Source organism: Pelobates fuscus, chromosome 2 (assembly GCF_036172605.1).
Source record: "Pelobates fuscus isolate aPelFus1 chromosome 2, aPelFus1.pri, whole genome shotgun sequence".
Lineage (NCBI taxonomy): Eukaryota > Metazoa > Chordata > Amphibia > Anura > Pelobatidae > Pelobates > Pelobates fuscus.
In genome coordinates, this window is record NC_086318.1 from 2,119,767 (window position 1) to 2,146,384 (window position 26,618).

General features: G+C 46.9%; 1 protein-coding gene across 1 annotated transcript in view; it reads left to right on the forward strand.

The window, feature by feature from the left end:
- Window positions 1-22,464: 22,464 nt before the first annotated feature.
- ZNF513 (zinc finger protein 513) overlaps window positions 22,465-26,618 on the forward strand; it is a 37,141-nt gene continuing 32,987 nt past the window's right edge. Inside the window, exon 1 of the mRNA XM_063441843.1 lies at window positions 22,465-22,618. Within this exon, the coding sequence (XP_063297913.1) occupies window positions 22,579-22,618 (40 nt within the window). The 5' untranslated portion in view covers window positions 22,465-22,578. The remainder of the gene's footprint in view (window positions 22,619-26,618) is intronic.

The following is a 26,618-nucleotide window of genomic DNA, read 5'->3' on the forward strand; positions in this document are numbered from 1 at the left end:
GTTAAGTGGCTATATCAGTGTCCACCCATCAATATTATTAATTGGCTCAGGGATTTGAGTGACTAGCTAGGTGTCCTCCCACCGGAGCGCCATCTCTCCCAGCATGAGGTTTACTCGGTGGAAAGGGGGGCTTGGGCGTAATTTTACGTAGTTAGTGATGTCAGTCTCATGATCAGGTGCAAGGTTCTTTTATGAATAGAACATTTCATTAGTACAGTGTTCTCATGGCCTTGGCTCTGGCCTTGGTTATACTTTGTTGCATGTTACAGGAGATTCAATAATTCCGGAGTCAGCTATGTCTTTTTAGAAAATACAGTCTCTATTCATTATACTAAATGTGCTGGGAAATTCTGTCATGTAATGTAGTTTTAAAATGGAAAAGTCAGGTAATGAGGACAAAATGGAGGATTTGTCACAGTGTGAGGTTAAAATGGAGTTAGTACAACAATTCAATACAAGTTCAATAAAGATTTTTAAATAATTCTACATCAGTCCCCCCTATGAAATGTTAGATTCTAAAAAAGATAAACTTTATTGGTTAGTTTCAGAAGACAGGTTAGCCCAAAAGGCACAAAACCCTATGAAGTAACGGTTCATAAAGTCTTCTTAGTTCTTCAGAGGGACATCATAAATAGACAAGCTTACATTACCATATGGACCTGTGTTATCTGGAGTATAGGCACAACAAGTCATGGTGACAGGTAAACGTTATTGGTTGCAATAGATATAATAAATGCGAATCAAAATATTATTATTAGCAGTGACGGTTGGGAAAAATGGACTCAAACTTTTCCTTTTACTGCAAAATCATCTGGTACCCCCCTTGGCACACCTATGGCATCAATATATATATGTGTCAAACTTTCCCTTTAGAGGGGTGCTCCTCTTTATGTTCTGAAGCATGAATGTGGTGTGTCAAGAGTACCTTGTCATGTATTATGTGTATGGACATAATAACCTTGGCTAGGGCACATTTGCTTATGCATTGTAGTATTAAACCTGTCCCACGCTACATCAGCGTAGGTGGACTCGGATCATTTAGTCAATATTAATATCACCACAAACTCAGGATGGGCAAATAATCCTGAGGAAGCTTGGCGTTTGGATCTCTTTAGCTTCACGAGGTCTCCTTTTGGGGTCCTCGGCTTTCCATCGATGGCAGGTGGTCAGGCATTATTATGGCCATCAAACACCTACTTGTTGGTATCTTTTTTTTTTTTTTTTTTAACAAGTCATTTTTTCTTTAGAGTCAAAAGTGTGTCAAAATCAACAAATGTTACTTCTCATGTTGCAGAGAGAGAGAGAGAGTCTTGAATCTGGAACAATGAATCCACTGAGTGATCTCTGCAACTTTCACAATGCACTATTGGGTATATGGTCTTGGTTGTCACATTGATGACCGGCTAGGCTTCTGGCCATCCTGACAAAATGTCTATTATAACTAGTGCATATTTGACCCAGCAGCTTTGTCACCTGGATTCTTGAAAGGGATATTGAGAGTTAGCTAGGTGCTTAGGAGTATTTAGAGATCAAAGAGTTCATGAGGGTCTTGGATAGGTATAAAGTTCCATGGGCTCACTGCCCAGTACATGTTTTTGGGTAAACAGAGCTTGAGAGTGTTGGAGTACAGCCCGTCTTCAAGGGTTGCCCCTTTCTGTTTTTCCAGCTTTGTATTTCTTCAGGGTCATTCTTTCAGAAGCTTGAGATCTGCGGGTAGGGCCTACATGGTGAGTATAGAAGTTTCTTTAGCGGACATCCTTCTGTCCACTTCCCTTGGTGCACTTGTGGCTTGGTTGGCAGCTTTTGGTCAGCTGAGTGGTGCTTCTTATCTTCCAGATTGATCCAAAATAATGTGCTGCACCCAGGGCATATCTTGAGTCAGTGTAGGTATTGGCATGTCTTCCTTCAGGCATTTTGTATGCCACTGAGAAGGCTGTCTATTCAGCGTCTTGAGCAGATGTGGGTGAGGAAAGTGAAGATGCTTGACGTACCTGATCTTCTGTAGCAACAGCAAATCCAGTATGGTACCTTTCCTCTTTATCCGCAAACAGAGTGGAGTCAGGATCTGGTAAAGCTACTGCATGCTCTGTTGAAAGGTGTCTTGTTTCTTCTTTCATCTGTTCAAAGCAACCATGAGGAGCAGTAGAAGAGGTTTCCTCACCTATTTCTGTGTGAGATTGGGGGGTATTTGTCTTTCTATTTACAGTTCTCTTGCTGACCCCCCTCTGTAGAGAGTTGTAAATTGATTGTTCATGTTTTGTTCTAATGAGTCAGGTTCTTTTCATGAGATTTCTGGGGACTTAGTGAAGAAAAAACATGAGGGACAGCCACCTCCCTTACAGGTGTCTTACTTCCATGGGAATCTGGGTCAGGACCGCACTATTTCCTTGAGAGTGCCTTTCACAATGAAGTGCACCTCCACCAGTCTGAATAATTTTTTGTTAGTGTGGTATTCCCCCCTGGGAAGTGGCGGAAGAGTGGCCAGAGCAACTTTCCTTCAAAATATAATGTTGTCAGGTAGAGGCAGAGTTGTCTATGAGCGGAGGAAATTGGTAAGGAATAAGAAGGGAGGAAGCATATAAAGGATATAGATATGGTAGTGGGGAGATGGAAGAATGAGTAGTGGATAGAGCGAGAGGGGAAGAAGGTGGAGTAGGAGGAGGAGAAGGTGGAGTAGAGGGAGGAGAAGAAAGAGGAGAGAGGAGTAAGAGCAGGAAGAAGGAGTAGGAGGAGGAGAAGGTGGAGTAGAGGGAGGAGTAGGAGGAGGAGAAGGTGGAGTAGAGGGAGTGGCAGGAGGAGGAGAAGGTGGAGTAGAGGGAGGAGTAGGAGGAGGAGAAGGTGGAGTAGAGGGAGTGGCAGGAGGAGGAGAAGGAGGAATAGAGGAGAAGTAGGAGGAGAGAGGAGAAGGTGGAGTAGAAGGAGAAAGTGGAGTAGAGGGAGGAGTAGGAGGAGGAGAAGGAGAAATAGAGGGAGGAGTAAGAGCAGGAGGAAGGAGTAGGAGGAGTAGAGGAGAAGTAGGAGGAAAGAGGAGAAGGTGGAGTAGAGGGAGGAGTAGGAGGAGAAGTAGGAGGAGAGAGGAGAAGGTGGAGTAGAGGGAGGAGTAGGAGGAGAAAGTGGGAGGAATAGAGGGAGGAGTAGGAAGAGGAGAGAGGAGAAGGTGGAGTAGAGGGAGGAGTAGGAGGAGGAGTAGAGGAGAGGTAGGAGGAGAGAGGAGAAGGTGGAGTAGAGGGAGGAGTAGGAGGAGAAAGTGGGAGGAATAGAGGGAGGAGTAGGAAGAGGAGAGAGGAGAAGGTGGAGTAGAGGGAGGAGTAGGAGGAGGAGTAGAGGAGAGGTAGGAGGAGAGAGGAGAAGGTGGAGTAGAGGGAGGAGTAGGAGGAGAAAGTGGAGGAGAAGTAGGAGGAGAGAGGAGAAGGTGGAGTAGAGGGAGGAGTAGGAGGAGAAAGTGGAGAAGTAGGAGGAGAGAGGAGAAGGTGGAGTAGAGGAAGGAGTAGGAGGAGAAAGTGGAGTAGAGGGAGGAGTAGGAAGAGGGGGGAGGAGTAAGAGCAGGAGGAAGGGGTAGGAGGAGTAGAGGAGAAGTAGGAGGAAAGAGGAGAAGGTGGAGTAGAGGGAGGAGTAGGAGGAGAAAGTGGAAGACTGTAGATGAAGGGGAGGGATCGGTGGAAGGAGTAAGCGGGGGTGGGCAGGTAAGGGAGCAGACAGGTGATGTAGCAATGGATACATCGAAATCAAGACTAGGTAGAAATGCAATGGAGGCTGCGAATAGCCCATGTACAACAACTATTAACTGGCCCTATGCTTTCCCTAGAGAAAAATAATAAAAGGCTAACATGCTCATCTTGTCTGCACAGGCCTCGAACGTTTCACTCCGTGGGTGTCCCGCAGTGGCTAGCCCACCACATCTCCCACACCAGACTTGTGCCCGTGGAGACAGACGCTATCCCTGACTCTCGTTCTTTATTTTATTAATTTATATCTAACATCTCAAAATGTAATTCATACCTATATCACAAATATACATTATCACAATTTTATGTCTCGCAAATGGGATAAAATTTATTCTACTCTTCACTGATAATGTATTTTTAAAACATACAAAATAGACAAATAACATTGTCTTCTGCAAAATAAATGAAAAAGATAATGGGGATTCTGTTAAGCTTATAAATAGCTATACATTAATTCACATTTCCTGTTCTCCAGTTTCTGGCTGTTAATGACAATGTACAATGTAATAGAGCAGCAGAAAATGCTAGCAGAATGCTTGGTTGCATAGGAAGAGGTATTAGCAGTAGGAAAAGGGAAATGCTCATGCCATTGTACAGAACACTGGTGAGACCTCACTTAGAGTACTGGATACAGTACTGGAGACCATATCTTCAGAAGGATATGGATACCTTAGAGAGAGTTCAAAGAAGGGCTACTAAACTGGTTCATGGATTGCAGGATAAAATTCACCAGGAAAGGTTAAAGGATCTTAACAGGTATAGCTTGGTGAAAAGACAAGACAGGGGGAAATATGATAAAAGCATTTTAAATGCATAAAGGGAAACAACACAGTAAGAGTGGAGACTATATTTAAAAGAAGGAAAACTACCATAACAAGAGGACATAGTCTCAAAAATAGAGGGACAAAGGTTTAAAAATAATATCAGGATGTATTACATTACTGAGAGGGTAGTGGATGCATGGAATAGCCTTCCAACTGTAGTGGTAGAGGTTAACTCAGTAGAAGTGTTTAAGCATGCGTGGGATAGGCATAAGGCTAAGCACTTGCTGCTAGTAACAGATCTAGAATTAATACACTATAATGCCCAAAAGTCTCAATTCCTATGCATATGCAATAATAAAATATCTGGGCTTACAACAAAAATTATGTTAGTCAGTCTTTTAATCTTGGAGGCAAACATTATCCAGTAAAAAAAAAACAGATTGGAACACACTCCCACCTTATTCATTTGTTAATAGTTATGCTTATAATGTTAACTGGTTCCTTTTCAATTAGATCAAGACATTTTTTTTTTTTTTTCAATCCTTAATTGTATCACCATTTGTTCAAGAAATCTTGGTTTATTAGAACTTTCTTTTAGTAAATGTTCTTTAAGATAACCCTTCTTTCAGCATGTTATCAATCTTTGTACACAAAGCTCAAACACACTTGTTACTTACACGTGAATCGATAGATATATATTGTAACGGAGCTCCGTGTACTCCGACCGAGTACCCTCCGTTGATGGATGCTCCTAGCGCTCTCAGAGGACTCCAAGCACTGCAGACGACACCACAACCACCGCAGACTCCACAACCGCCGTAGCTTAACTGGAGCCGCGCCGTCTTCCTTCCACCCTGGATCGGCTTCTGTCCTCCAGGACCGTGTGGGGAAGACCTCTCCTCCAGGAGAGCGTAACAGGAACAAGCTCTTAAAAGAGCTAAGTGATTGAGAGCTCAGGGGAATATGCAGAGCATAGCAATCCCCAGTGTGATATAGCAGTTCCCTCCAATAACGAGACAAGGCTACGTATTGAGGGTCAGAAGAGGTCTGAGGACTGGAACACCCAGCCTGCTTTTTATTAGGATCAGGTACATACAGGACACTCCCAGGGGGAGGATGAAATTGACCAATCACATGCATGGTAACACCCCCACGTCTCCTCCCCTCAGATAAACACATAACCCAATTAAAACATACATTATTTTACCCAGTTTCTGGATGTACCCCAAAAACAGGGGGTACAGCTTTAAATCTGGTATCCCCAAATAGCCCTTGTTCAGGGGAACAGTCTGTCCAAAAATCAGCCCATTCGGATGGATGGTTCGGGAGATACAGGGCTCCAAAGTTTTGACCGACCGCACAGACCAACTAGCCGAAAATAGTTCCATGAGTTTTGGCCTTGCGGTCGGTCTCCGTTCGCACGGTAAAATAGACGAAATTCTTGCCATCCATTCGCATCTTTGTGTTCGCTAGAATCCCCATACTAAGTTAAGTATAACTACCGAACGGCCGGTCGTTCGGTAGTTTCCGTGCGAAGTTCTGGATGTCTGGAGGTCTTAGCGGTATTCGCCTGTTTGCGCTGCCGATTTCAGTTCCATGCGTTCACAGGCAAACACCGCTGTTCGCACGCAAGATGGCCGCGAACACGTGGAAAAGTCCCGAAATGGCGGCCACCTATTCAGAGCACAAAGAATTCGCATGAAATCATGCGAACGGCTGTATTCTCCAGTAATGTGATTCTTATGCAATATATTCGCCTAAATCTCCTGGCTGTTAGGTTATATTAGTAGTCCAAACCTACAGCATAGATAAAGGGAAAAAGACAGTCGAATACAAGTCCATATGCCTGAATACAGGGTTTACAGTGCAATATAGTCCAGGACCATAGTCGCAGGGGAGGAGGCAGGCAAGCAGGCCTCTCCAGGACAAAGTGGCGAAGGGCACTTCGTCACACATCTCCCCTTTGGGGGGAAGACTAACCAGGCACCTGACCTTCTGTCGGTCAGTGCCTCCGTTAGTCGATCCACCAACCCACAATAAACCGATGTCCGAGTGGCCCCCCCACAACATCAAAGTACAGGAACAGCCCACCCACAACACACAGTCACTGCACCTGGGTATTTGGCTGTGGTAATGAGGCCACATGCCGAGGGTACTTGAAGGGCAGAGGCCAACTGCACTCTGCCCAGATGCCAGCTCTTCTGCTGGGGTAGCCTGCAGGACATCAGGCTCTGGACCAGGGACAAAGGTAGGGCAGAGGCCGACTGCACTCTGCCCAGCTGCCAGCTCTTCCGCTGGGGTACTGAGACCATAATCCGGCTCAGTAGTTAAGGGGACCTGGACGTCAGGAGGGGTTAGCATCGCCTCCGTTAACCCTGGTGCCACGCTAGGAGTTAGCTGGGGAGGGGAATTTGTACTTACCCCCTCCTCTGGGTGTCCCGGTGAGGGTAGTTGGGGATCTGGAAAGGCTGTCCAGCATCCCTGTAGGTCAGGCACAGAGACCACGGTCCCATCTGCGCCGTCTGGAGGATTGGTGTCCCCCCTTGTTGGGGAAAGCTGCCGCTGGGGAGAGGGGGGGCTGTGCTCCTTTCCTGGAAACACAGGCTGCCGCTGGAGAGGGAGACCGCCTGTCTCCACTCCCTTACCATGGTCCTGTTGCTGTAGAGAGGGACCAACTGTCTCTGCTCTCTGTAGGACACACGGCTGCTGGGGGGGAAGGACAGCACCTTCGGCCCCCTGGGGTACACACTGCCGCTGGAGAGGGAGACCGCCTGTCTCCGCTCCCTTACCATGGTCCTGTTGCTGTAGAGAGGGACCAACTGTCTCTGCTCTCTGTAGGACACACGGCTGCTGGGGGGGAAGGACGGCACCTTCGGCCCCCTGGGGTACACACTGCCGCTGGAGAGGGAGACCGCCTGTCTCCACTCCCTTACCATGGTCCTGTTGCTGTAGAGAGGGACCAACTGTCTCTGCTCTCTGTAGGACACACTGCTGCTGGGGGGGAAGGACGGCACCTTCGGCCCCCTGTAACTCACGCTGTTGTTGGGGCGCAGGGACGGAATACTTTGCCCTCACTGCCCGATATTCTGCTTCCATCTGCAGATACTCCGCCAGTTCTCTCCTCACTATTGGTACAATTTCCTCTGTTAGGAGGGGCCCGTAGATAGCCAACCGCCGCTTCAGCATAGCGTCAAACTGTACGTGACTATACCAATAGTCCAGTTTTGCTTGGTGTTCCCAGGATGCTGTTCCTCGCACTAGGGAAGCCATCCTGTTGTAGCCAGGGGCGCTGCCCAATGGCTAGCGTTGCCCTCAATTGTAACTCCAAACGTTACCCGTGTCTCTGAGCTGCTTCTCCTCGCACTAGGACGCCATCCCACCGCTGCCACCAATGTAACGGAGCTCCGTGTACTCCGACCGAGTACCCTCCGTTGATGGATGCTCCTAGCGCTCTCAGAGGACTCCAAGCACTGCAGACGACACCACAACCACCGCAGACTCCACAACCGCCGTAGCTTAACTGGAGCCGCGCCGTCTTCCTTCCACCCTGGATCGGCTTCTGTCCTCCAGGACCGTGTGGGGAAGACCTCTCCTCCAGGAGAGCGTAACAGGAACAAGCTCTTAAAAGAGCTAAGTGATTGAGAGCTCAGGGGAATATGCAGAGCATAGCAATCCCCAGTGTGATATAGCAGTTCCCTCCAATAACGAGACAAGGCTACGTATTGAGGGTCAGAAGAGGTCTGAGGACTGGAACACCCAGCCTGCTTTTTATTAGGATCAGGTACATACAGGACACTCCCAGGGGGAGGATGAAATTGACCAATCACATGCATGGTAACACCCCCACGTCTCCTCCCCTCAGATAAACACATAACCCAATTAAAACATACATTATTTTACCCAGTTTCTGGATGTACCCCAAAAACAGGGGGTACAGCTTTAAATCTGGTATCCCCAAATAGCCCTTGTTCAGGGGAACAGTCTGTCCAAAAATCAGCCCATTCGGATGGATGGTTCGGGAGATACAGGGCTCCAAAGTTTTGACCGACCGCACAGACCAACTAGCCGAAAATAGTTCCATGAGTTTTGGCCTTGCGGTCGGTCTCCGTTCGCACGGTAAAATAGACGAAATTCTTGCCATCCATTCGCATCTTTGTGTTCGCTAGAATCCCCATACTAAGTTAAGTATAACTACCGAACGGCCGGTCGTTCGGTAGTTTCCGTGCGAAGTTCTGGATGTCTGGAGGTCTTAGCGGTATTCGCCTGTTTGCGCTGCCGATTTCAGTTCCATGCGTTCACAGGCAAACACCGCTGTTCGCACGCAAGATGGCCGCGAACACGTGGAAAAGTCCCGAAATGGCGGCCACCTATTCAGAGCACAAAGAATTCGCATGAAATCATGCGAACGGCTGTATTCTCCAGTAATGTGATTCTTATGCAATATATTCGCCTAAATCTCCTGGCTGTTAGGTTATATTAGTAGTCCAAACCTACAGCATAGATAAAGGGAAAAAGACAGTCGAATACAAGTCCATATGCCTGAATACAGGGTTTACAGTGCAATATAGTCCAGGACCATAGTCGCAGGGGAGGAGGCAGGCAAGCAGGCCTCTCCAGGACAAAGTGGCGAAGGGCACTTCGTCACATATATATATTCATTCTACATATTAACCATCACTTGTCACAGACACTTTCCTGATATAGGGAAACTAATAGCAGGATTATTTTAGTAATTGTAACTTTTTTTTTTTTCATAATATATGGGAATTAAGGAAGACAGCATTTCTTAGGATAGGATGAGCGTGGTAGAAGTAGATCTCGAATTGACACGATATATGGGCGGATATGACCTCACTAAGGGCAGAGTGAGGGCAGGAGCCAGGACTGACGTGTCTCTTTCTAGGGGCCATTTTCTTTTAGGGCATTTCAGCTTGTAGTATCTTTACACTAAATTATAGCTTAATAAAAATAAATCAGAGAAGCAACATTCTGTAAAATGAAATACTAAACTATGGACAGACTTGACGGATTAAATAAGACAAATGAAAACATTATACATTTAACAGCCCGTGAAGCTTTGAAATAACATGGTGCAAAAATAAACTCCAGGGATGCAACTAACCTCCCCCATCATTCACCAGCTATTAATCACCCAACACGTCCAAATACATATACAACGCCACGGAACCTGCTGGCGTCGCACAAATGGCAGCAACAACAACACACATACCCTAGAAACCTCCTTTCCGACACATCACTCCTATGTAAGTAGCAAAATACACAATTAGAATATTTTCTAGCAAAAATTCCATTGCTAAGTCTTATCAGTAGTAACTCTACGAAACACAAATCTGAATCTGCAAGCACGCAACCCCCCCTCACGCAAACCCCCCTCACAGAAAGCAAGAGAGAGAGGAAGGCGGGGGAAGTGGGAGAGAGAGACTGCCAGCAGAATCTCTTTAACCATGTCAATGCTGTACAGTAACGACAGAAGGATAGCCACGTTACAGCTATTGCAAAAGCAAAGAGACACAAAAACACAACATTTAATAATACTCTCAGTGAAACTCAATACAAAACCCCCACCCTCTACCAGGGTAATGGCTAACACAAAATACAAAAACAATTATTATGATATACATACATTCTTAACCCTTTGTGATCTAGTTCTTCCTCAGCCCAACCTTCCTGCTGAATAGCATTGCTACTCTGTACCAGTAAGCTTGCTTTCTTCTCTGTCAGCAATCTACGCCAGCTTTCTGGCTGCAATCCACCACATGAAGGCACAGCAATTTTACACACTTTAGCAATCTCTATCTTCACCTTTAACCATCATCTCTCCCTCTCTGTCTTCAACTAAATCACATGCGAGCCAGCCCCTACCGGGCTTACTCAATTCCTGTCCCATATCCCTCCCTATACAGGCGTCCCAGATATAGGGGAAAGAAGATGAAACAGATTATCTACAATGGTCGGCTGCCACTCAGAAGGGTGGGTCCCTCCAAGTGCATCTTCCCAAAACGCAGACTAGTCACTAATTCCGTGTACCCGAGGTGGTAGCCACGGATTGGAGCGGGGTGAGAAGTGTGTGACCAATCACTTCTCTCACAAGAGAAATAGTAGAGGATAGTGTAAATAATACAGGAAGTATAGGAAAAGTAAAAAGTAAGGAGAAGTTTTAGAGACAGACACAGGGGTTTGAATGACTCCCAATTAAACAAACAAGACAACAATACAATTGAAATACAGTGCATGCATCACAGTTCAAATAAAATCAACAGTAATTCCTTTCCTTTACTCGTGTGACCAAAGTAAGTCACCTCCCTCAACCTCGTAGTGTCCCCGCTCGGGGAATGACTTCCTCAAGTCTCACTACCAGCGGCCACAGGAAACAGCAACCATCTCCGACCCGAATCCTGTACAGCCTCCCTCGTTATAGCAGTCCACGAAGCGTGGCCACCTCTATCCTCACTCCCGTAATGCCCCTATGAATCCCACTCATAAGTCTCACTACCACGTGGTGCGGGAAACAAGCAATGCCTGCTTGAATCCCCCTCTCCACAAATTAAATAATCAGGAGTGCCCCCAACTCAGCGCTCAAAGCTGGAGGGTTCCACCGCTCTGCAATAGAGCTACGTGCACAATGAGGCTAGCTAGGCTATCAAAGTGACACAAGAAGGATCACAGGAAATTATGAGTCTACACAATCTCCACAGTTCCAACACACCTCTTTTTCCATACAGCCACAGCCACAAGGCTCCTAAAAGAGGTAAACAGGCAAAGAAGACCCCCAGGAAAACTTCCACAGGTCAACCCCCCTTTTTCCATACAGCCACAGCCACGTGGCTCCTAAAAGGAGTAAACAGGCAACAGGACTCCAGGCAAATCCCCCGGGTCCACCCCCCCTTTATCCCAAAAGGGGCAACAGACAAACACAGGACCCCCAGGCAAACTACCACAGGTCCACCCCCCTTTTATCCCAAAAAGAGGAAACAAATAAACACTCAACCCGGGCACTTAACTAAAACAGGCCAATACAAACACACCCAGGCAACAGATAGACTAAATGCAGGTAAACAAGTGAGTAACAAGACACCGGGCAAGATATTACCTGTCTTTGATGTCCTCCCGGGAAGCAGTCACAGACACGTGGACGGGTCAATCAAAGGGGCCGGAACATACCGGTGGCTCTGCAGAAGTCTCTACCGTGTACTTGGTGGTGATCAGTCTCCCTTCCTTCCCCCCGGATTCCCCCGTCCAACAGCGTCTTCCTTAGGACACCTCACCGGCTAGACATAGCCCGATGCCCCACGTTGGGCGCCAAATTGATGTAGATTAATTTAGAAATAAACAAATATGTTTAAATGTCTATCTGTTCCTGTCCAAATCTGAGATGATTAAATTGCGTATACGTAGAAGTAAGTTCACACTGACACATGGAGTTCAGGTTAAAAGCACTTCAGAAAATTTAATGGCATCTGGGTAGAAAACGGGTATACAGACCCTTTTAAAGGCAAAATGACATCATCATTGAATATCAGATAATAACAAATAAACATCATTAATTGGATTAATTGTTAAGTGTCTGGGTTAGTGTCCACCTATCAATATAATTAATTGGCTCAGGGATTTGAGTGACTAGCTAGGTGTCCTCCCACCGGGAGGTGGTATTGTTCTGGACACGGGTGTGGACAGATGGCTCAAGCGCCATCTCTCCCAGCATGAGGTTTACTCGGTGGAAAGGGGGGCTTGGGCGTCATTTTACGTAGTTAGTGATGTCAGTCTCATGATCAGGTGCAAGGTTCTTTTATGAATAGAACATTTCATTAGTACAGTGTTCTCATGGCCTTGGCTCTGGCCTTGGTTATACTTTGTTGCATGTTACAGGAGATTCAATAATTCCGGAGTCAGCTATGTCTTTTTAGAAAATACAGTCTCTATTCATTATACTAAATGTGCTGGGAAATTCTGTCATGTAATGTAGTTTTAAAATGGAAAAGTCAGGTAATGAGGACAAAATGGAGGATTTGTTACAGTGTGAGGTTAAAATGGAGTTAGTACAACAATTCAATACAAGTTCAATAAAGATTTTTAAATAATTCTACATCACATTAAGCTGTATATTGTACATTAAGCTGTATATTATACATTAAGCTGTATACTGTACATTAAGGTGTATACCGTACATTAAGGTGTATACCGTACATTAAGCTGTATACCGTACATTAAGCTGTATATTATACATTAAGCTGTATACTGTACATTAAGCTGTATATTATACATTAAAGGACCACTCTAGTGCCAGGAAAACATACTCGTTTTCCTGGCACTAGAGTGCCCTGAGGGTGCCCCCACCCTCAGGGACCCACTCCCGCTGGGCTCTGGAAAGGGGAAAGGGGTAAAAACTTACCTTTTTCCAGCGGTGGGCGGAGAGCTCTCCTCCTCCGATCCTCCTCTTCTCCTCCCCGTCGGCTGAATGCGCACGCGCGGCAAGAGCTGCGCGCGCATTCAGCCGGTCACATAGGAAAGCATTCATAATGCTTTCCTATGGACGCTTGCGTGCTCTCACTGTGAAAATCACAGTGAGAATCACGCAAGCGCCTCTAGCGGCTGTCAGTGAGACAGCCACTAGAGGAAATAGGGGAAGGATTAACCCATTCACAAACATAGCAGTTTCTCTGAAACTGCTATGTTTATGAAAAAATGGGTTAATCCTAGAAGGACCTGGCACCCAGACCACTTCATTAAGCTGAAGTGGTCTGGGTGCCTAGAGTGGTCCTTTAAGCTGTATGCCGTACATTAAGCTGTATACCATACATTAAGCTGTATACCGTACATTAAGCTGTATATTATACAATAAGCTGTATAGTGTACATTAAGCTGTATACCGTACATTAAGCTGTATATTATACATTAAGCTGTATACCGTACATTAAGCTGTATACCGTACATTAGGCTGTATACTGCACATTAAGCTGTATATTGTATATTAAGCTGTATACCGTACATTAAGCTGTTTATTATACATTAAGCTGTATACCGTACATTAAGCTGTATACCGTACATTAAGCTGTATATTATACATTAAGCTGTATACCGTACATTAAGCTGTATGCCGTACATTAAGCTGTATATTGTACATTAAGCTGTATGCCGTACGTTAAGCTGTATACTATACATTAAGCTGTATACTGTACATTAAGCTGTATATTATACATTAAGCTGTATACCGTACATTAAGCTGTATGCCGTACATTAAGCTGTATACCGTACATTAAGCTGTATATTATACATTAAGCTGTATACCGTACATTAAGCTGTATGCCGTACATTAAGCTGTATACTGTAAATTAAGCTGTATACTGTACTGTACATTAAGCTGTATATTATACATTAAGCTGTATACCGTACATTAAGCTGTATATTGTACATTAAGCTGTATGCCGTACGTTAAGCTGTATACTATACATTAAGCTGTATACTGTACATTAAGCTGTATATTATACATTAAGCTGTATACCGTACATTAAGCTGTATACCGTACATTAGGCTGTATATTATACATTAAGCTGTATACCGTACATTAAGCTGTATATTGTTCATTAAGCTGTATGACGTACATTAAGCTGTATATTATACATAAAGCTGTATGCCGTACATTAAGCTGTATATTATACATTAAGCTGTATGACGTACATTAAGCTGTATACCGTACATTAAGCTGTATATTATACATTAAGCTGTATATCATACATTGTGGCGAAACCAGCTTCGCCACTGTGAACTGGAGAGGCCTGGCTGCTAGCCTCCTGCCCTGCGACTACGGCCCATGGACATATTGCTCTATAAACACTATATTTGGGCATGTAATAATTTATATTGCTGCTACTGGCCCTTTAAAATCAGCGATGGACATATTGGGACTTTTGGGACTAATGTCCCTTTAAGACTTTGTAACATATCACAGTAATACTGTCTTAAATATTATGTAGGTATTTATGTGTTCAGTTAAACTGGGGATATGTAGAAATGTGTGTTTTATGTGTTAAATGTATCAGTATGTAATTTTATGTCTTTTACTGTCTTTTTGCAACCATGTGGTTAATGGAGTCTGACTCTAGTCCTAGATAATTGGATTACTTCTCCAATTATCTCCAGGGCAGAAGGGAGGAAGCCGGGATGCATTGTGGGGGATGTTTTACTTCTGTTTGGGCCAGATTGTGCCATGCTGCAAGCCAGGGCCCAAAAGATACTTTTAGTAACTTTTAAACCCCTGGTCGGATTCATGCCATTTTTTAATATGTTGTTCCCCTGAATGGATTGATTGTGGATATGTATTTTTATGTGAATGTGATGTATGGTTTTAAAGTTATGAAAGTTGTGTAAAAGTATATTTTACTCTGTATGCATAATGGGATTATGTGTCACACTAAGGGGAGGGGATGTGTGGGAGGTAACATCTATGTCATTGGTTCTTTTATGCCTCCCCCTGGGTGTGGCCTGTATGTGTGAGTTGGAAATAAAAGCCAGACTGGGTGTCCCAGTCTAGAGTTCTTGCTTAACCCTCAAAGCGATGTGTCGTCTCGGTCTTTGGGGGAATGGGATTGTATGCTGACTGCCAAGAGTGTAAGCCGATGTCTTCTTTTCTTGTTCAGCTGTTCCAGTGTTCGTGTGGTTCCAGTCGGGAGAATGGTGTTTGCAGTAGCTGCCTGTGCATCTGGAAAGGGGGATATCGCCTAAACTGGGGTTTTATCCTCTTGTAAGTGAAACGGTCCGTTACATACAATAAGCTGTATATCATACATTAAGCTGTATGCCGGACATTAAGCTGTATATTATACATTAAGCTGTATACCGTACATTAAGCTGTATATTATACATTAAGCTGTATGCCGTACATTATGCTGTATACTGTACATTAAGCTGTATACTGTACATTAAGCTGCATATTATACATTAAGCTGTATGACGTACATTAAGCTGTATACCGTACATTAAGCTGTATATCATACATTAAGCTGTATACCGTACATTAAGCTGTATACCGTACATTAAGCTGTATACCGTACATTAAGCTGTATATTATACATTAAGCTGTATGCCGTACATTATGCTGTATACTGTACATTAAGCTGTATATTGTACATTAAGCTGTATACCGTACATTAAGCTGTATATTATACATTAAGCTGTATACTGTACATTAAACTGTATGCCGTACATTAAGCAGTATATTATACATTAAGCTGTATACCGTACATTAAGCTGTATACCGTACATTAAGATGTATATTGTACATTAAGCTGTATATTGTACATTAAGCTGTATACCGTACATTAAGCTGTATACCGTACATTAAGCTGTATGCCGTACATTAAGCTGTATATTGTACATTAAGCTGTATACTGTACATTAAACTGTATGCCGTACATTAAGCAGTATATTATACATTAAGCTGTATACCGTACATTAAGCTGTATATTATACATTAAGCTGTATACCGTACATTAAGATGTATATTGTACATTAAGCTGTATATTATACATTAAGCTGTATGCCGTACATTAAGCTGTATGCCGTACATTAAGCTGTATACCGTACATTAAGCTGTATGCCGTACATTAAGCTGTATATTATACATTAAGCTGTATGCCGTACATTAAGCTGTATGCCGTACATTAAGCTGTATATTATACATTAAGCTGTATACCGTACATTAAGCTGTATACCGTACATTAAGCTGTATACTGTACATTAAGCTGTATATTACATATTACGCTGTATACCGTACATTAAGCTGTATATTGTACATTAAGCTGTATACCGTACATTAAGCCGTATACCGTACATTAAGCTGTATGCCGTACATTAAGCTGTATATTATATTTTAAGCTGTATGCCGTACATTAAGCTGTATGCCGTACATTAAGCTGTATACCGTACATTAAGCTGTATATTATACATTAAGCTGTATACCGTACATTAAGCTGTATACTGTACATTAAGCTGTATATTACATATTACGCTGTATACCGTACATTAAGCTGTATATTGTACATTAAGCTGTATACCGTACATTAAGCTGTATACTGTACATTAAGCTGTATATTACATATTACGCTGTATACCGTACATTAAGCTGTATATTGTACATTAAGCTGTATATTATACATTAAGCTGTATGCCGTACATTAAGCTGTATGCCGTACATTAAGCTGTATGTTATACATTAAGCTGTATGCCGTACATTAAGCTGTATATTATACATTAAGCTGTATGCCGTACATTAAGCTGTATATTATACATTAAGCTGTATATTATACATTAAGCTGTATGCCGTACATTAAGCTGTATATTATACATTAAGGTGTATATTATACATTAAGCTGTATGCCGTCCATTAAGCTGTATATTATACATTAAGCTGTATATTATACATTAAGCTGTATGCCGTACATTAAGCTGTATATTGTACATTAAGCTGTATATTATACATTAAGCTGTATATTATACATTAAGCTGTATGCCGTACATTAAGCTGTATATTGTACATTAAGCTGTATATTATACATTAAGCTGTATATTATACATTAAGCTGTATGCCGTACATTAAGCTGTATATTATACATTAAGCTGTATGCCGTACATTAAGCTGTTTGCCGTACATTAAGCTGTATATTATACATTAAGCTGTATGCCGTACATTAAGCTGTATACTATACATTAAGCTGTATAACGTATGTTACAAATCGCTATTTGTAACTGGCCCTTTAAATGAGAAATTGCCCTGCTTCCCTGGATTGTGGAGAAGCATGTTTGCCAGCCTCCTGCCTCATGACTATGGCCCCTGGAAGATTGTGCCCCTGAAAACTTACTAACATTTATTGGTGTGTATGGCCCTTTAAGAACCGTCTGGGGACATATTGTGACTTTGCTGAACAATGCCCCTTTAAGACTATGTCCCCAGACCGGTAAAATAACTTGTTCCTGGCTTTCCCCCACTTGGTTCAGTAAATAGGGCTTACTGAACCAAGTACCACACAGGCGGACCACCCAGAAGCTAAAGTGTGCAGGCAATTTACCTCCCAGGCTGTGAGGTTACTGCCGGTCAATTGCACGTGGCGGCGGCCATCTTGGTTTCCTCGAATGCGGTCAGCGGTGTATGCTAAAGATTCTGTGGAACTAAAATCGGCTACACATTCTGCCGAACACCGCTGACCCTTACCTTCTCCCATACGGAACTTGCAGCTCCAGAGACTAAGTCCCGTTCGAAATGGGACTTAGTCGTTTTTTCGCATGAAATTGACCGACCGCACAGCCCAAATCTATGGAACTGTTTTGGGCAGGAAATTGTGCTTGCGGTCGGTCATAAAGGGACCTCCAGCTAACTTTTGATCCACTGGAGGGATTTGGCTGATTTTTGGAAGGGTTTATGTTTGATGTATGCTGAGTCTGAATATGCAACTTTTATTGAAATTGAATGTATGGTTTTAAAGTTACAGTGTGTGTGTAAAAACTGTATTTTTATTGTATGTAATAATTGGTTTAACTGTTTATCTGAGGGGAGGGAACCTGTGGGCTGTACTATGCTGTTATTGGTTAATTTCATCCTCCCCCTGGGAGTGTCCTGTGTGTACCTTATCCTAATAAAAAGCAGGCTGGGTGTTCCAGTCCTCAGACCTCTTCTGACCCTCAATACGTAGCCTTGTCTCGTTATTGGAGGGAACTGCTATATCACACTGGGGATTGCTATGCGCTGCATATTCCGGAGGGTACTCGGTCGGGGTACACGGAGCTCCGTTACATTGGTGGCAGCGGTGGGATGGCGTCCTAGTGCGAGGAGAAGCAGCTCAGAGACACTGGTAACGTTGGAGTTACAATTGAGGGCAACGCTAGCCATCGGTCAGCGCCCCTGGCTACAGCAGGATGGAATCAGCTGGTTTGCGGACAGCGTTCCATGATAAGGAGGAGGAGGAGGCCGCAGATTACAGGGATGCAGCCAGAAAGGAACTCTGGTATGATGCCCTGGAAGACGCCCAGTGGCGGCGAGGTGAGAGTCTCCCCAGTGATGAGCAGCGGCTACAGAAGCGTGTGGCAATGCGAATGTGTCTATTGGGAGAGCAGCCCCTGGATGAATGGGTGGCAAGACTAGAGACCCTGGTATGGCGAGAGATCGGGCTAGACAACGCATACCAGGCCCTCTGGTGGCATACCATTCGACTTACTCCCTGGACAGCCGAGCACGACTTACCGGAGGGGGATGATTATGATGGTCCTGGTCTACTTCTGGACGCCATGGAGGAGGAGCCTGATTTCGGCAGCACGGAGGAGTCTAGGTTCTGGGACATCTACGACTACCGGATGGGCATGTATGTCTGGGCTGACGAACGAGAGGTGAGAAAAGACATGACCCACCTGGCAACAAGGGAGTGGGAGCTGGAGCAGGACTACCTACACCTGCTCAGCTTCGTGCAGCCCCAACCTACCCGACAAGCAGAACCAGACCTCCCTGACTGGTCCGGCGATGCCCTCCAGATGGCAGGTAGAGATGGGACCGAGGTCTCTCTACCGGCCCTACAGGGATGCTGGGCAACCAACCCAGATCTCCAGTGGCAGTGGGAGTTACAAGGGGACGAAGGTGTCGACCTTCCCCCCCAGCAGCAGTGTGTCCTACAGAGAGCAGAGACAGTTGGTCCCTCTCTACAGCAACAGGACAATGGTAAGGGAGTGGAGACAGGCGGTCTCCCTCTCCAGCGGCAGTGTGTACCCCAGGGGGCCGAAGGTGCCGTCCTTCCCCCCCAGCAGCAGTGTGTCCTACAGAGAGCAGAGACAGTTGGTCCCTCTCTACAGCAACAGGACAATGGTAAGGGAGTGGAGACAGGCGGTCTCCCTCTCCAGCGGCAGCCTGTGTTTCCGGGAAAGGAGCACAGCACCCCCTCTCCCCAGCGGCAGCTTACCCTAACAAGGGGAGACACCAATCCCCCAGACGGCGCAGATGGGACCGTGGTCTCTGTGCCTGACCTACAGGGATGCTGGACAGCCTTTCCAGATCCCCAACTACCCTCACCGGGACACCCAGAGGAGGGGGTAAGTACAAATTCCCCTCCCCAGGTAACTCCTAGCGTGGCACCAGAGTTAACAGAGGCAATGTTAACCCCTACTGACGTCCATGTTCCCTTGGCTACTGAGCCGGACTATGTCCCAAGCATCCCAGCAGACGAGCTGGCAGCTGGGCAGAGTGCAGTCGGCCTCTGCCCTACCTTTGTCCCTGGTCCAGAGCCGGATGTCCCGCAGGCTACCCCAGCCGAAGAGCTGGCAGCTGGGCAGAGTGCAGTCGGCCTCTGCCCTACCTTTGTCCCTGGTCCAGAGCCTGATGTCCTGCAGGCTACCCCAGCAGAAGAGCTGGCAGCTGGGCAGAGTGCAGTCGGCCTCTGCCCTACCTTTTTCCCTGGTCCAGAGCCTGATGTCCTGCAGGCTACCCCAGCAGAAGAGCTGGCAGCTGGGCAGAGTGCAGTCGGCCTCTGCCCTACCCTTTTCCCTGGTCCAGAGCCTGATGTCCTGCAGGCTACCCCAGCAGAAGAGCTGGCAGCTGGGCAGAGTGCAGTCGGCCTCTGCCCTACCTTTGTCCCTGGTCCAGAGCCTGATGTCCTGCAGGCTACCCCAGCAGAAGAGCTGGCATCTGGACAGAGTGCAGTTGGCCTCTGCCCTTCAAGTACCCTCGGCATGTGGCCTCATTACCACAGCCAAATACCCAGGTGCAGTGACTGTGTGTTGTGGGTGGGCTGTTCCTGTACTTTGATGTTGTGGGGGGGCTACTCGGACGTCTGTTTATTGTGGGTTGGTGGATCGACTAACGGAGGCACTGACCGACAGAAGGTCAGTTGCCTGGTTAGTCTTCCCCCCAAAGGGGAGATGTGTTACAAATCGCTATTTGTAACTGGCCCTTTAAATGAGAAATTGCCCTGCTTCCCTGGATTGTGGAGAAGCATGTTTGCCAGCCTCCTGCCTCATGACAATGGCCCCTGGAAGATTGTGCCCCTGAAAACTTACTAACATTTATTGGGTGTGTATGGCCCTTTAAGAACCGTCTGGGGACATATTGTGACTTTGCTGAACAATGCCCCTTTAAGACTATGTCCCCAGACCGGTAAAATAACTTGTTCCTGGCTTTCCCCCACTTGGTTCAGTAAATAGGGCTTACTGAACCAAGTACCACACAGGCAGACCACCCAGAAGCTAAAGTGTGCAGGCAATTTACCTCCCAGGCTGTGAGGTTACTGCAGGTTAATTGCACGTGGCGGCGGCCATCTTGGTTTCCTCGAATGCGGTCAGCGGTGTATGCTAAAGATTCTGTGGAACTAAAATCGGCTACACATTCTGCCGAACACCGCTGACCCTTACCTTCTCCCATACTGAACTTGCAGCTCCAGAGACTAAGTCCCGTTCGAAATGGGACTTAGTCGTTTTTTCGCATGAAATTGACCGACCGCACAGCCCAAATCTATGGAACTGTTTTGGGCAGGAAATTGTGCTTGCGGTCGGTCATAAAGGGACCTCCAGCTAACTTTTGATCCACTGGAGGGATTTGGCTGATTTTTGGAAGTGTTTATGTTTGATGTATGCTGAGTCTGAATATGCAACTTTTATTGAAATTGAATGTATGGTTTTAAAGTTACAGTGTGTGTGTAAAAACTGTATTTTTATTGTATGTAATAATTGGTTTAACTGTTTATCTGAGGGGAGGGAACCTGTGGGCTGTACTATGCTGTTATTGGTTAATTTCATCCTCCCCCTGGGAGTGTCCTGTGTGTACCTTATCCTAATAAAAAGCAGGCTGGGTGTTCCAGTCCTCAGACCTCTTCTGACCCTCAATACGTAGCCTTGTCTCGTTATTGGAGGGAACTGCTATATCACACTGGGGATTGCTATGCGCTGCATATTCCCCTGAGCTCTTAATCACTTAGCTCTTTTAAGAGCTTGTTCCGGATACGCTCTCCAGGAGGAGAGATCTTCCCCACACGGTCCTGAATGCTGAAGGTTCATTCCAGGGTGGAAGGAAGACGGCGCGGCTCCAGTTAAGCTACGGCGGTTGTGGAGCCTGCGGTGGTTGTGGTGTCGTCTGCAGTGCTTGGAGTCCTCTGAGAGCGCTAGGAGCATCCATCAACGGAGGGTACTCGGTCGGGGTACACGGAGCTCCGTTACAACGTACATTAAGCTGTATACCGTACATTAAGCTGTATGCCGTACATTAAGCTGTATATTATACATTAAGCTGTATGCCGTACATTAAGCTGTATGCCGTACATTAAGCTGTATAACGTACATTAAGCTGTATGCCGTACATTAAGCTGTATACTATACATTAAGCTGTATAACGTACATTAAGCTGTATACCGTACATTAAGCTGTATGCCGTACATTAAGCTGTATATTATACATTAAGCTGTATGCCGTACATTAAGCTGTATGCCGTACATTAAGCTGTATATTATACATTAAGCTGTATGCCGTACATTAAGCTGTATATTATACATTAAGCTGTATGCCGTACATTAAGCTGTATATTATACATTAAGCTGTATATTATACATTAAGCTGTATATTATACATTAAGCTGTATACTATACATTAAGCTGTAGTTGTTCAGGTGACTATAGTGTCCCTTTAAGGAACTTCGGTGGTAACGATGACCATATCTGAAAGTCTCTGGCTGGATATAACGTGTGAAGGACCAATTTCACCTTATATTACAGAGAATAAAATACACAGATATACTTTCAGGTTAAAAATAACATCAATTTCATGTTAATAAATAAATGTCAAATCATCATTCCATGTGTTAAAAATAAATAAAAGCATAGTGACACGGGGTATCTGATTAGTTTCATACTTTGATTATTTATATTTAGAATTGCACTGATTGCTGATGGAAACTACAATTCCCGGCATGCTTTGTCAGACAGGAAGTTCTCATTCACAGACCGGAAGTGAGAGAGATTTATCAGAAAACACGTGAATCCTCGAACTTGCAGGAGGAACGTAAAACCGGAAATACCGAGCGGCAACCGGAAGTACGATCTGCGCGAACCATGCCCCGCCGGAAACAGCTAAACCCCCAGCCGGTTAAATGTAAGGGACCACCCCCCATGTGTCCCCATTATAGCCTTCCCCCCTCCCCTATACCGCGCTATGTGTCCCCATTATAACCTTCCCCCCTCCCCCTATACCGCGCTATGTGTCCCCATTATAACCTTCCCCCCTCCCCCTATACCGCGCTATGTGTCCCCATTATAACCTTCCCCCCTCCCCTATACCGCGCTATGTGTCCCCATTATAACCTTCCCCCCTCCCCTATACCGCGCTATGTGTCCCCATTATAGCCTTCCCCCCTCCCCCTATACTGCGCTATGTGTCCCCATTATAACCTTCCCCCCTCCCCCTATACCGCGCTATGTGTCCCCATTATAACCTTCCCCCCTCCCCTATACCGCGCTATGTGTCCCCATTATAGCCTTCCCCCCTCCCCCTATACTGCGCTATGTGTCCCCATTATAGCCTTCCCCCCTCCCCTATACCGCGCTATGTGTCCCCATTATAGCCTTCCCCCCTCCCCTATACCGCGCTATGTGTCCCCATTATAGCCTTCCCCCTCCCCCTATACCGCGCTATGTGTCCCCATTATATCCTTCCCCCCTCCCCCTATACCGCGCTATGTTTCCCCATTATAACCTTCCCTCCCCCTATACCGCGCTATGTGTCCCCATTATAGCCTTCCCCCCTCCCCCTATACCGCGCTATGTGTCCCCATTATAACCTTCCCCCCTCCCCTATACCGCGCTATGTGTCCCCATTATAGCCTTCCCCCCTCCCCCTATACTGCGCTATGTGTCCCCATTATAGCCTTCCCCCCTCCCCTATACCGCGCTATGTGTCCCCATTATAACCTTCCCCCCTCCCCCTATACCGCGCTATGTGTCCCCATTATATCCTTCCCCCCTCCCCTATACCGCGCTATGTGTCCCCATTATATCCTTCCCCCCTCTCCTATACCGCGCTATGTGTCCCCATTATAGCCTTCCCCCCTCCCCTATACCGCGCTATGTGTCCCCATTATAACCTTCCCCCCTCCCCCTATACCGCGCTATGTGTCCCCATTATATCCTTCCCCCCTCCCCCTATACCGCGCTATGTGTCCCCATTATAACCTTCCCCCCTCCCCCTATACCGCGCTATGTGTCCCCATTATAACCTTCCCCCTATACCGCGCTATGTGTCCCCATTATAACCTTCCCCCTATACCGCGCTATGTGTCCCCATTATAGCCTTCCCCCCTCCCCTATACCGCGCTATGTGTCCCCATTATAACCTTCCCCCCTCCCCTATACCGCGCTATGTGTCCCCATTATATCCTTCCCCCCTCCCCCTATACCGCGCTATGTGTCCCCATTATAGCCTTCCCCCCTCCCCCTATACCGCGCTATGTGTCCCCATTATAGCCTTCCCCCCTCCCCCTATACCGCGCTATGTGTCCCCATTATAGCCTTCCCCCCTCCCCCTATACCGCGCTATGTGTCCCCATTATAGCCTTCCCCCCTCCCCCTATACCGCGCTATGTGTCCCCATTATAGCCTTCCCCCCTCCCCCTATACTGCGCTATGTGTCCCCATTATAACCTTCCCCCCTCCCCCTATACCGCGCTATGTGTCCCCATTATATCCTTCCCCCCTCCCCCTATACCGCGCTATGTGTCCCCATTATAACCTTCCCCCCTCCCCCTATACCGCGCTATGTGTCCCCATTATAGCCTTCCCCCCTCCCCCTATACCGCGCTATGTGTCCCCATTATAGCCTTCCCCCCTCCCCCTATACCGCGCTATGTGTCCCCATTATAGCCTTCCCCCCTCCCCTATACCGCGCTATGTGTCCCCATTATATCCTTCCCCCCTCCCCCTATACCGCGCTATGTGTCCCCATTATAGCCTCCCCCCTCCCCCTATACCGCGCTATGTGTCCCCATTATAGCCTTCCCCCCTCCCCCTATACCGCGCTATGTGTCCCCATTATAGCCTTCCCCCCTCCCCCTATACCGCGCTATGTGTCCCCATTATAACCTTCCCCCTCCCCCTATACCGCGCTATGTGTCCCCATTATAGCCTTCCCCCCTCCCCCTATACCGCGCTATGTGTCCCCATTATAACCTTCCCCCCTCCCCCTATACCGCGCTATGTGTCCCCATTATAGCCTTCCCCCCTCTCCCTATACCGCGCTATGTGTCCCCATTATAACCTTCCCCCTCCCCCTATACCGCGCTATGTGTCCCCATTATAACCTTCCCCCCTCCCCCTATACCGCGCTATGTGTCCCCATTATAACCTTCCCCCCTCCCCCTATACCGCGCTATGTGTCCCCATTATAACCTTCCCCCCTCCCCCTATACCGCGCTATGTGTCCCCATTATAGCCTTCCCCCCTCCCCCTATACCGCGCTATGTGTCCCCATTATAGCCTTCCCCCTCCCCCTATACCGCGCTATGTGTCCCCATTATAACCTTCCCCCCTCCCCCTATACCGCGCTATGTGTCCCCATTATAGCCTTCCCCCCTCCCCCTATACCGCGCTATGTGTCCCCATTATAGCCTTCCCCCCTCCCCCTATACCGCGCTATGTGTCCCCATTATAGCCTTCCCCCCTCCCCCTATACCGCGCTATGTGTCCCCATTATAACCTTCCCCCCTCCCCCTATACCGCGCTATGTGTCCCCATTATAGCCTTCCCCCTCCCCCTATACCGCGCTATGTGTCCCCATTATAGCCTTCCCCCCTCCCCCTATACCGCGCTATGTGTCCCCATTATAACCTTCCCCCCTCCCCCTATACCGCGCTATGTGTCCCCATTATAACCTTCCCCCTCCCCCTATACCGCGCTATGTGTCCCCATTATAGCCTTCCCCCCTCCCCCTATACCGCGCTATGTGTCCCCATTATAACCTTCCCCCCTCCCCCTATACCGCGCTATGTGTCCCCATTATAGCCTTCCCCCCTCTCCCTATACCGCGCTATGTGTCCCCATTATAACCTTCCCCCCTCCCCCTATACCGCGCTATGTGTCCCCATTATATCCTTCCCCCCTCCCCCTATACCGCGCTATGTGTCCCCATTATAACCTTCCCCCCTCCCCCTATACCGCGCTATGTGTCCCCATTATAACCTTCCCCCCACCCCCTATATAGCGCTATGTGTCCCCATTATAGCCTTCCCCCCTCCCCCTATACTGCGCTATGTGTCCCCATTATAACCTTCCCCCCTCCCCCTATACCGCGCTATGTGTCCCCATTATAACCTTCCCCCCTCCCCCTATACCGCGCTATGTGTCCCCATTATAACCTTCCCCCCTCCCCCTATACCGCGCTATGTGTCCCCATTATAGCCTTCCCCCCTCCCCCTATACCGCGCTATGTGTCCCCATTATAGCCTTCCCCCTCCCCCTATACCGCGCTATGTGTCCCCATTATAACCTTCCCCCCTCCCCCTATACCGCGCTATGTGTCCCCATTATAGCCTTCCCCCCTCCCCCTATACCGCGCTATGTGTCCCCATTATAGCCTTCCCCCCTCCCCCTATACCGCGCTATGTGTCCCCATTATAACCTTCCCCCCTCCCCCTATACCGCGCTATGTGTCCCCATTATAGCCTTCCCCCTCCCCCTATACCGCGCTATGTGTCCCCATTATAACCTTCCCCCTCCCCTATACCGCGCTATGTGTCCCCATTATAACCTTCCCCCCTCCCCTATACCGCGCTATGTGTCCCCATTATAACCTTCCCCCCTCCCCCTATACCGCGCTATGTGTCCCCATTATAGCCTTCCCCCTCCCCCTATACCGCGCTATGTGTCCCCATTATAACCTTCCCCCTCCCCCTATACCGCGCTATGTGTCCCCATTATAGCCTTTCCCCCTCCCCCTATACCGCGCTATGTGTCCCCATTATAACCTTCCCCCCTCCCCTATACCGCGCTATGTGTCCCCATTATAGCCTTCCCCCCTCTCCCTATACCGCGCTATGTGTCCCCATTATAACCTTCCCTCCCCCTATACCGCGCTATGTGTCCCCATTATAACCTTCCCCCCT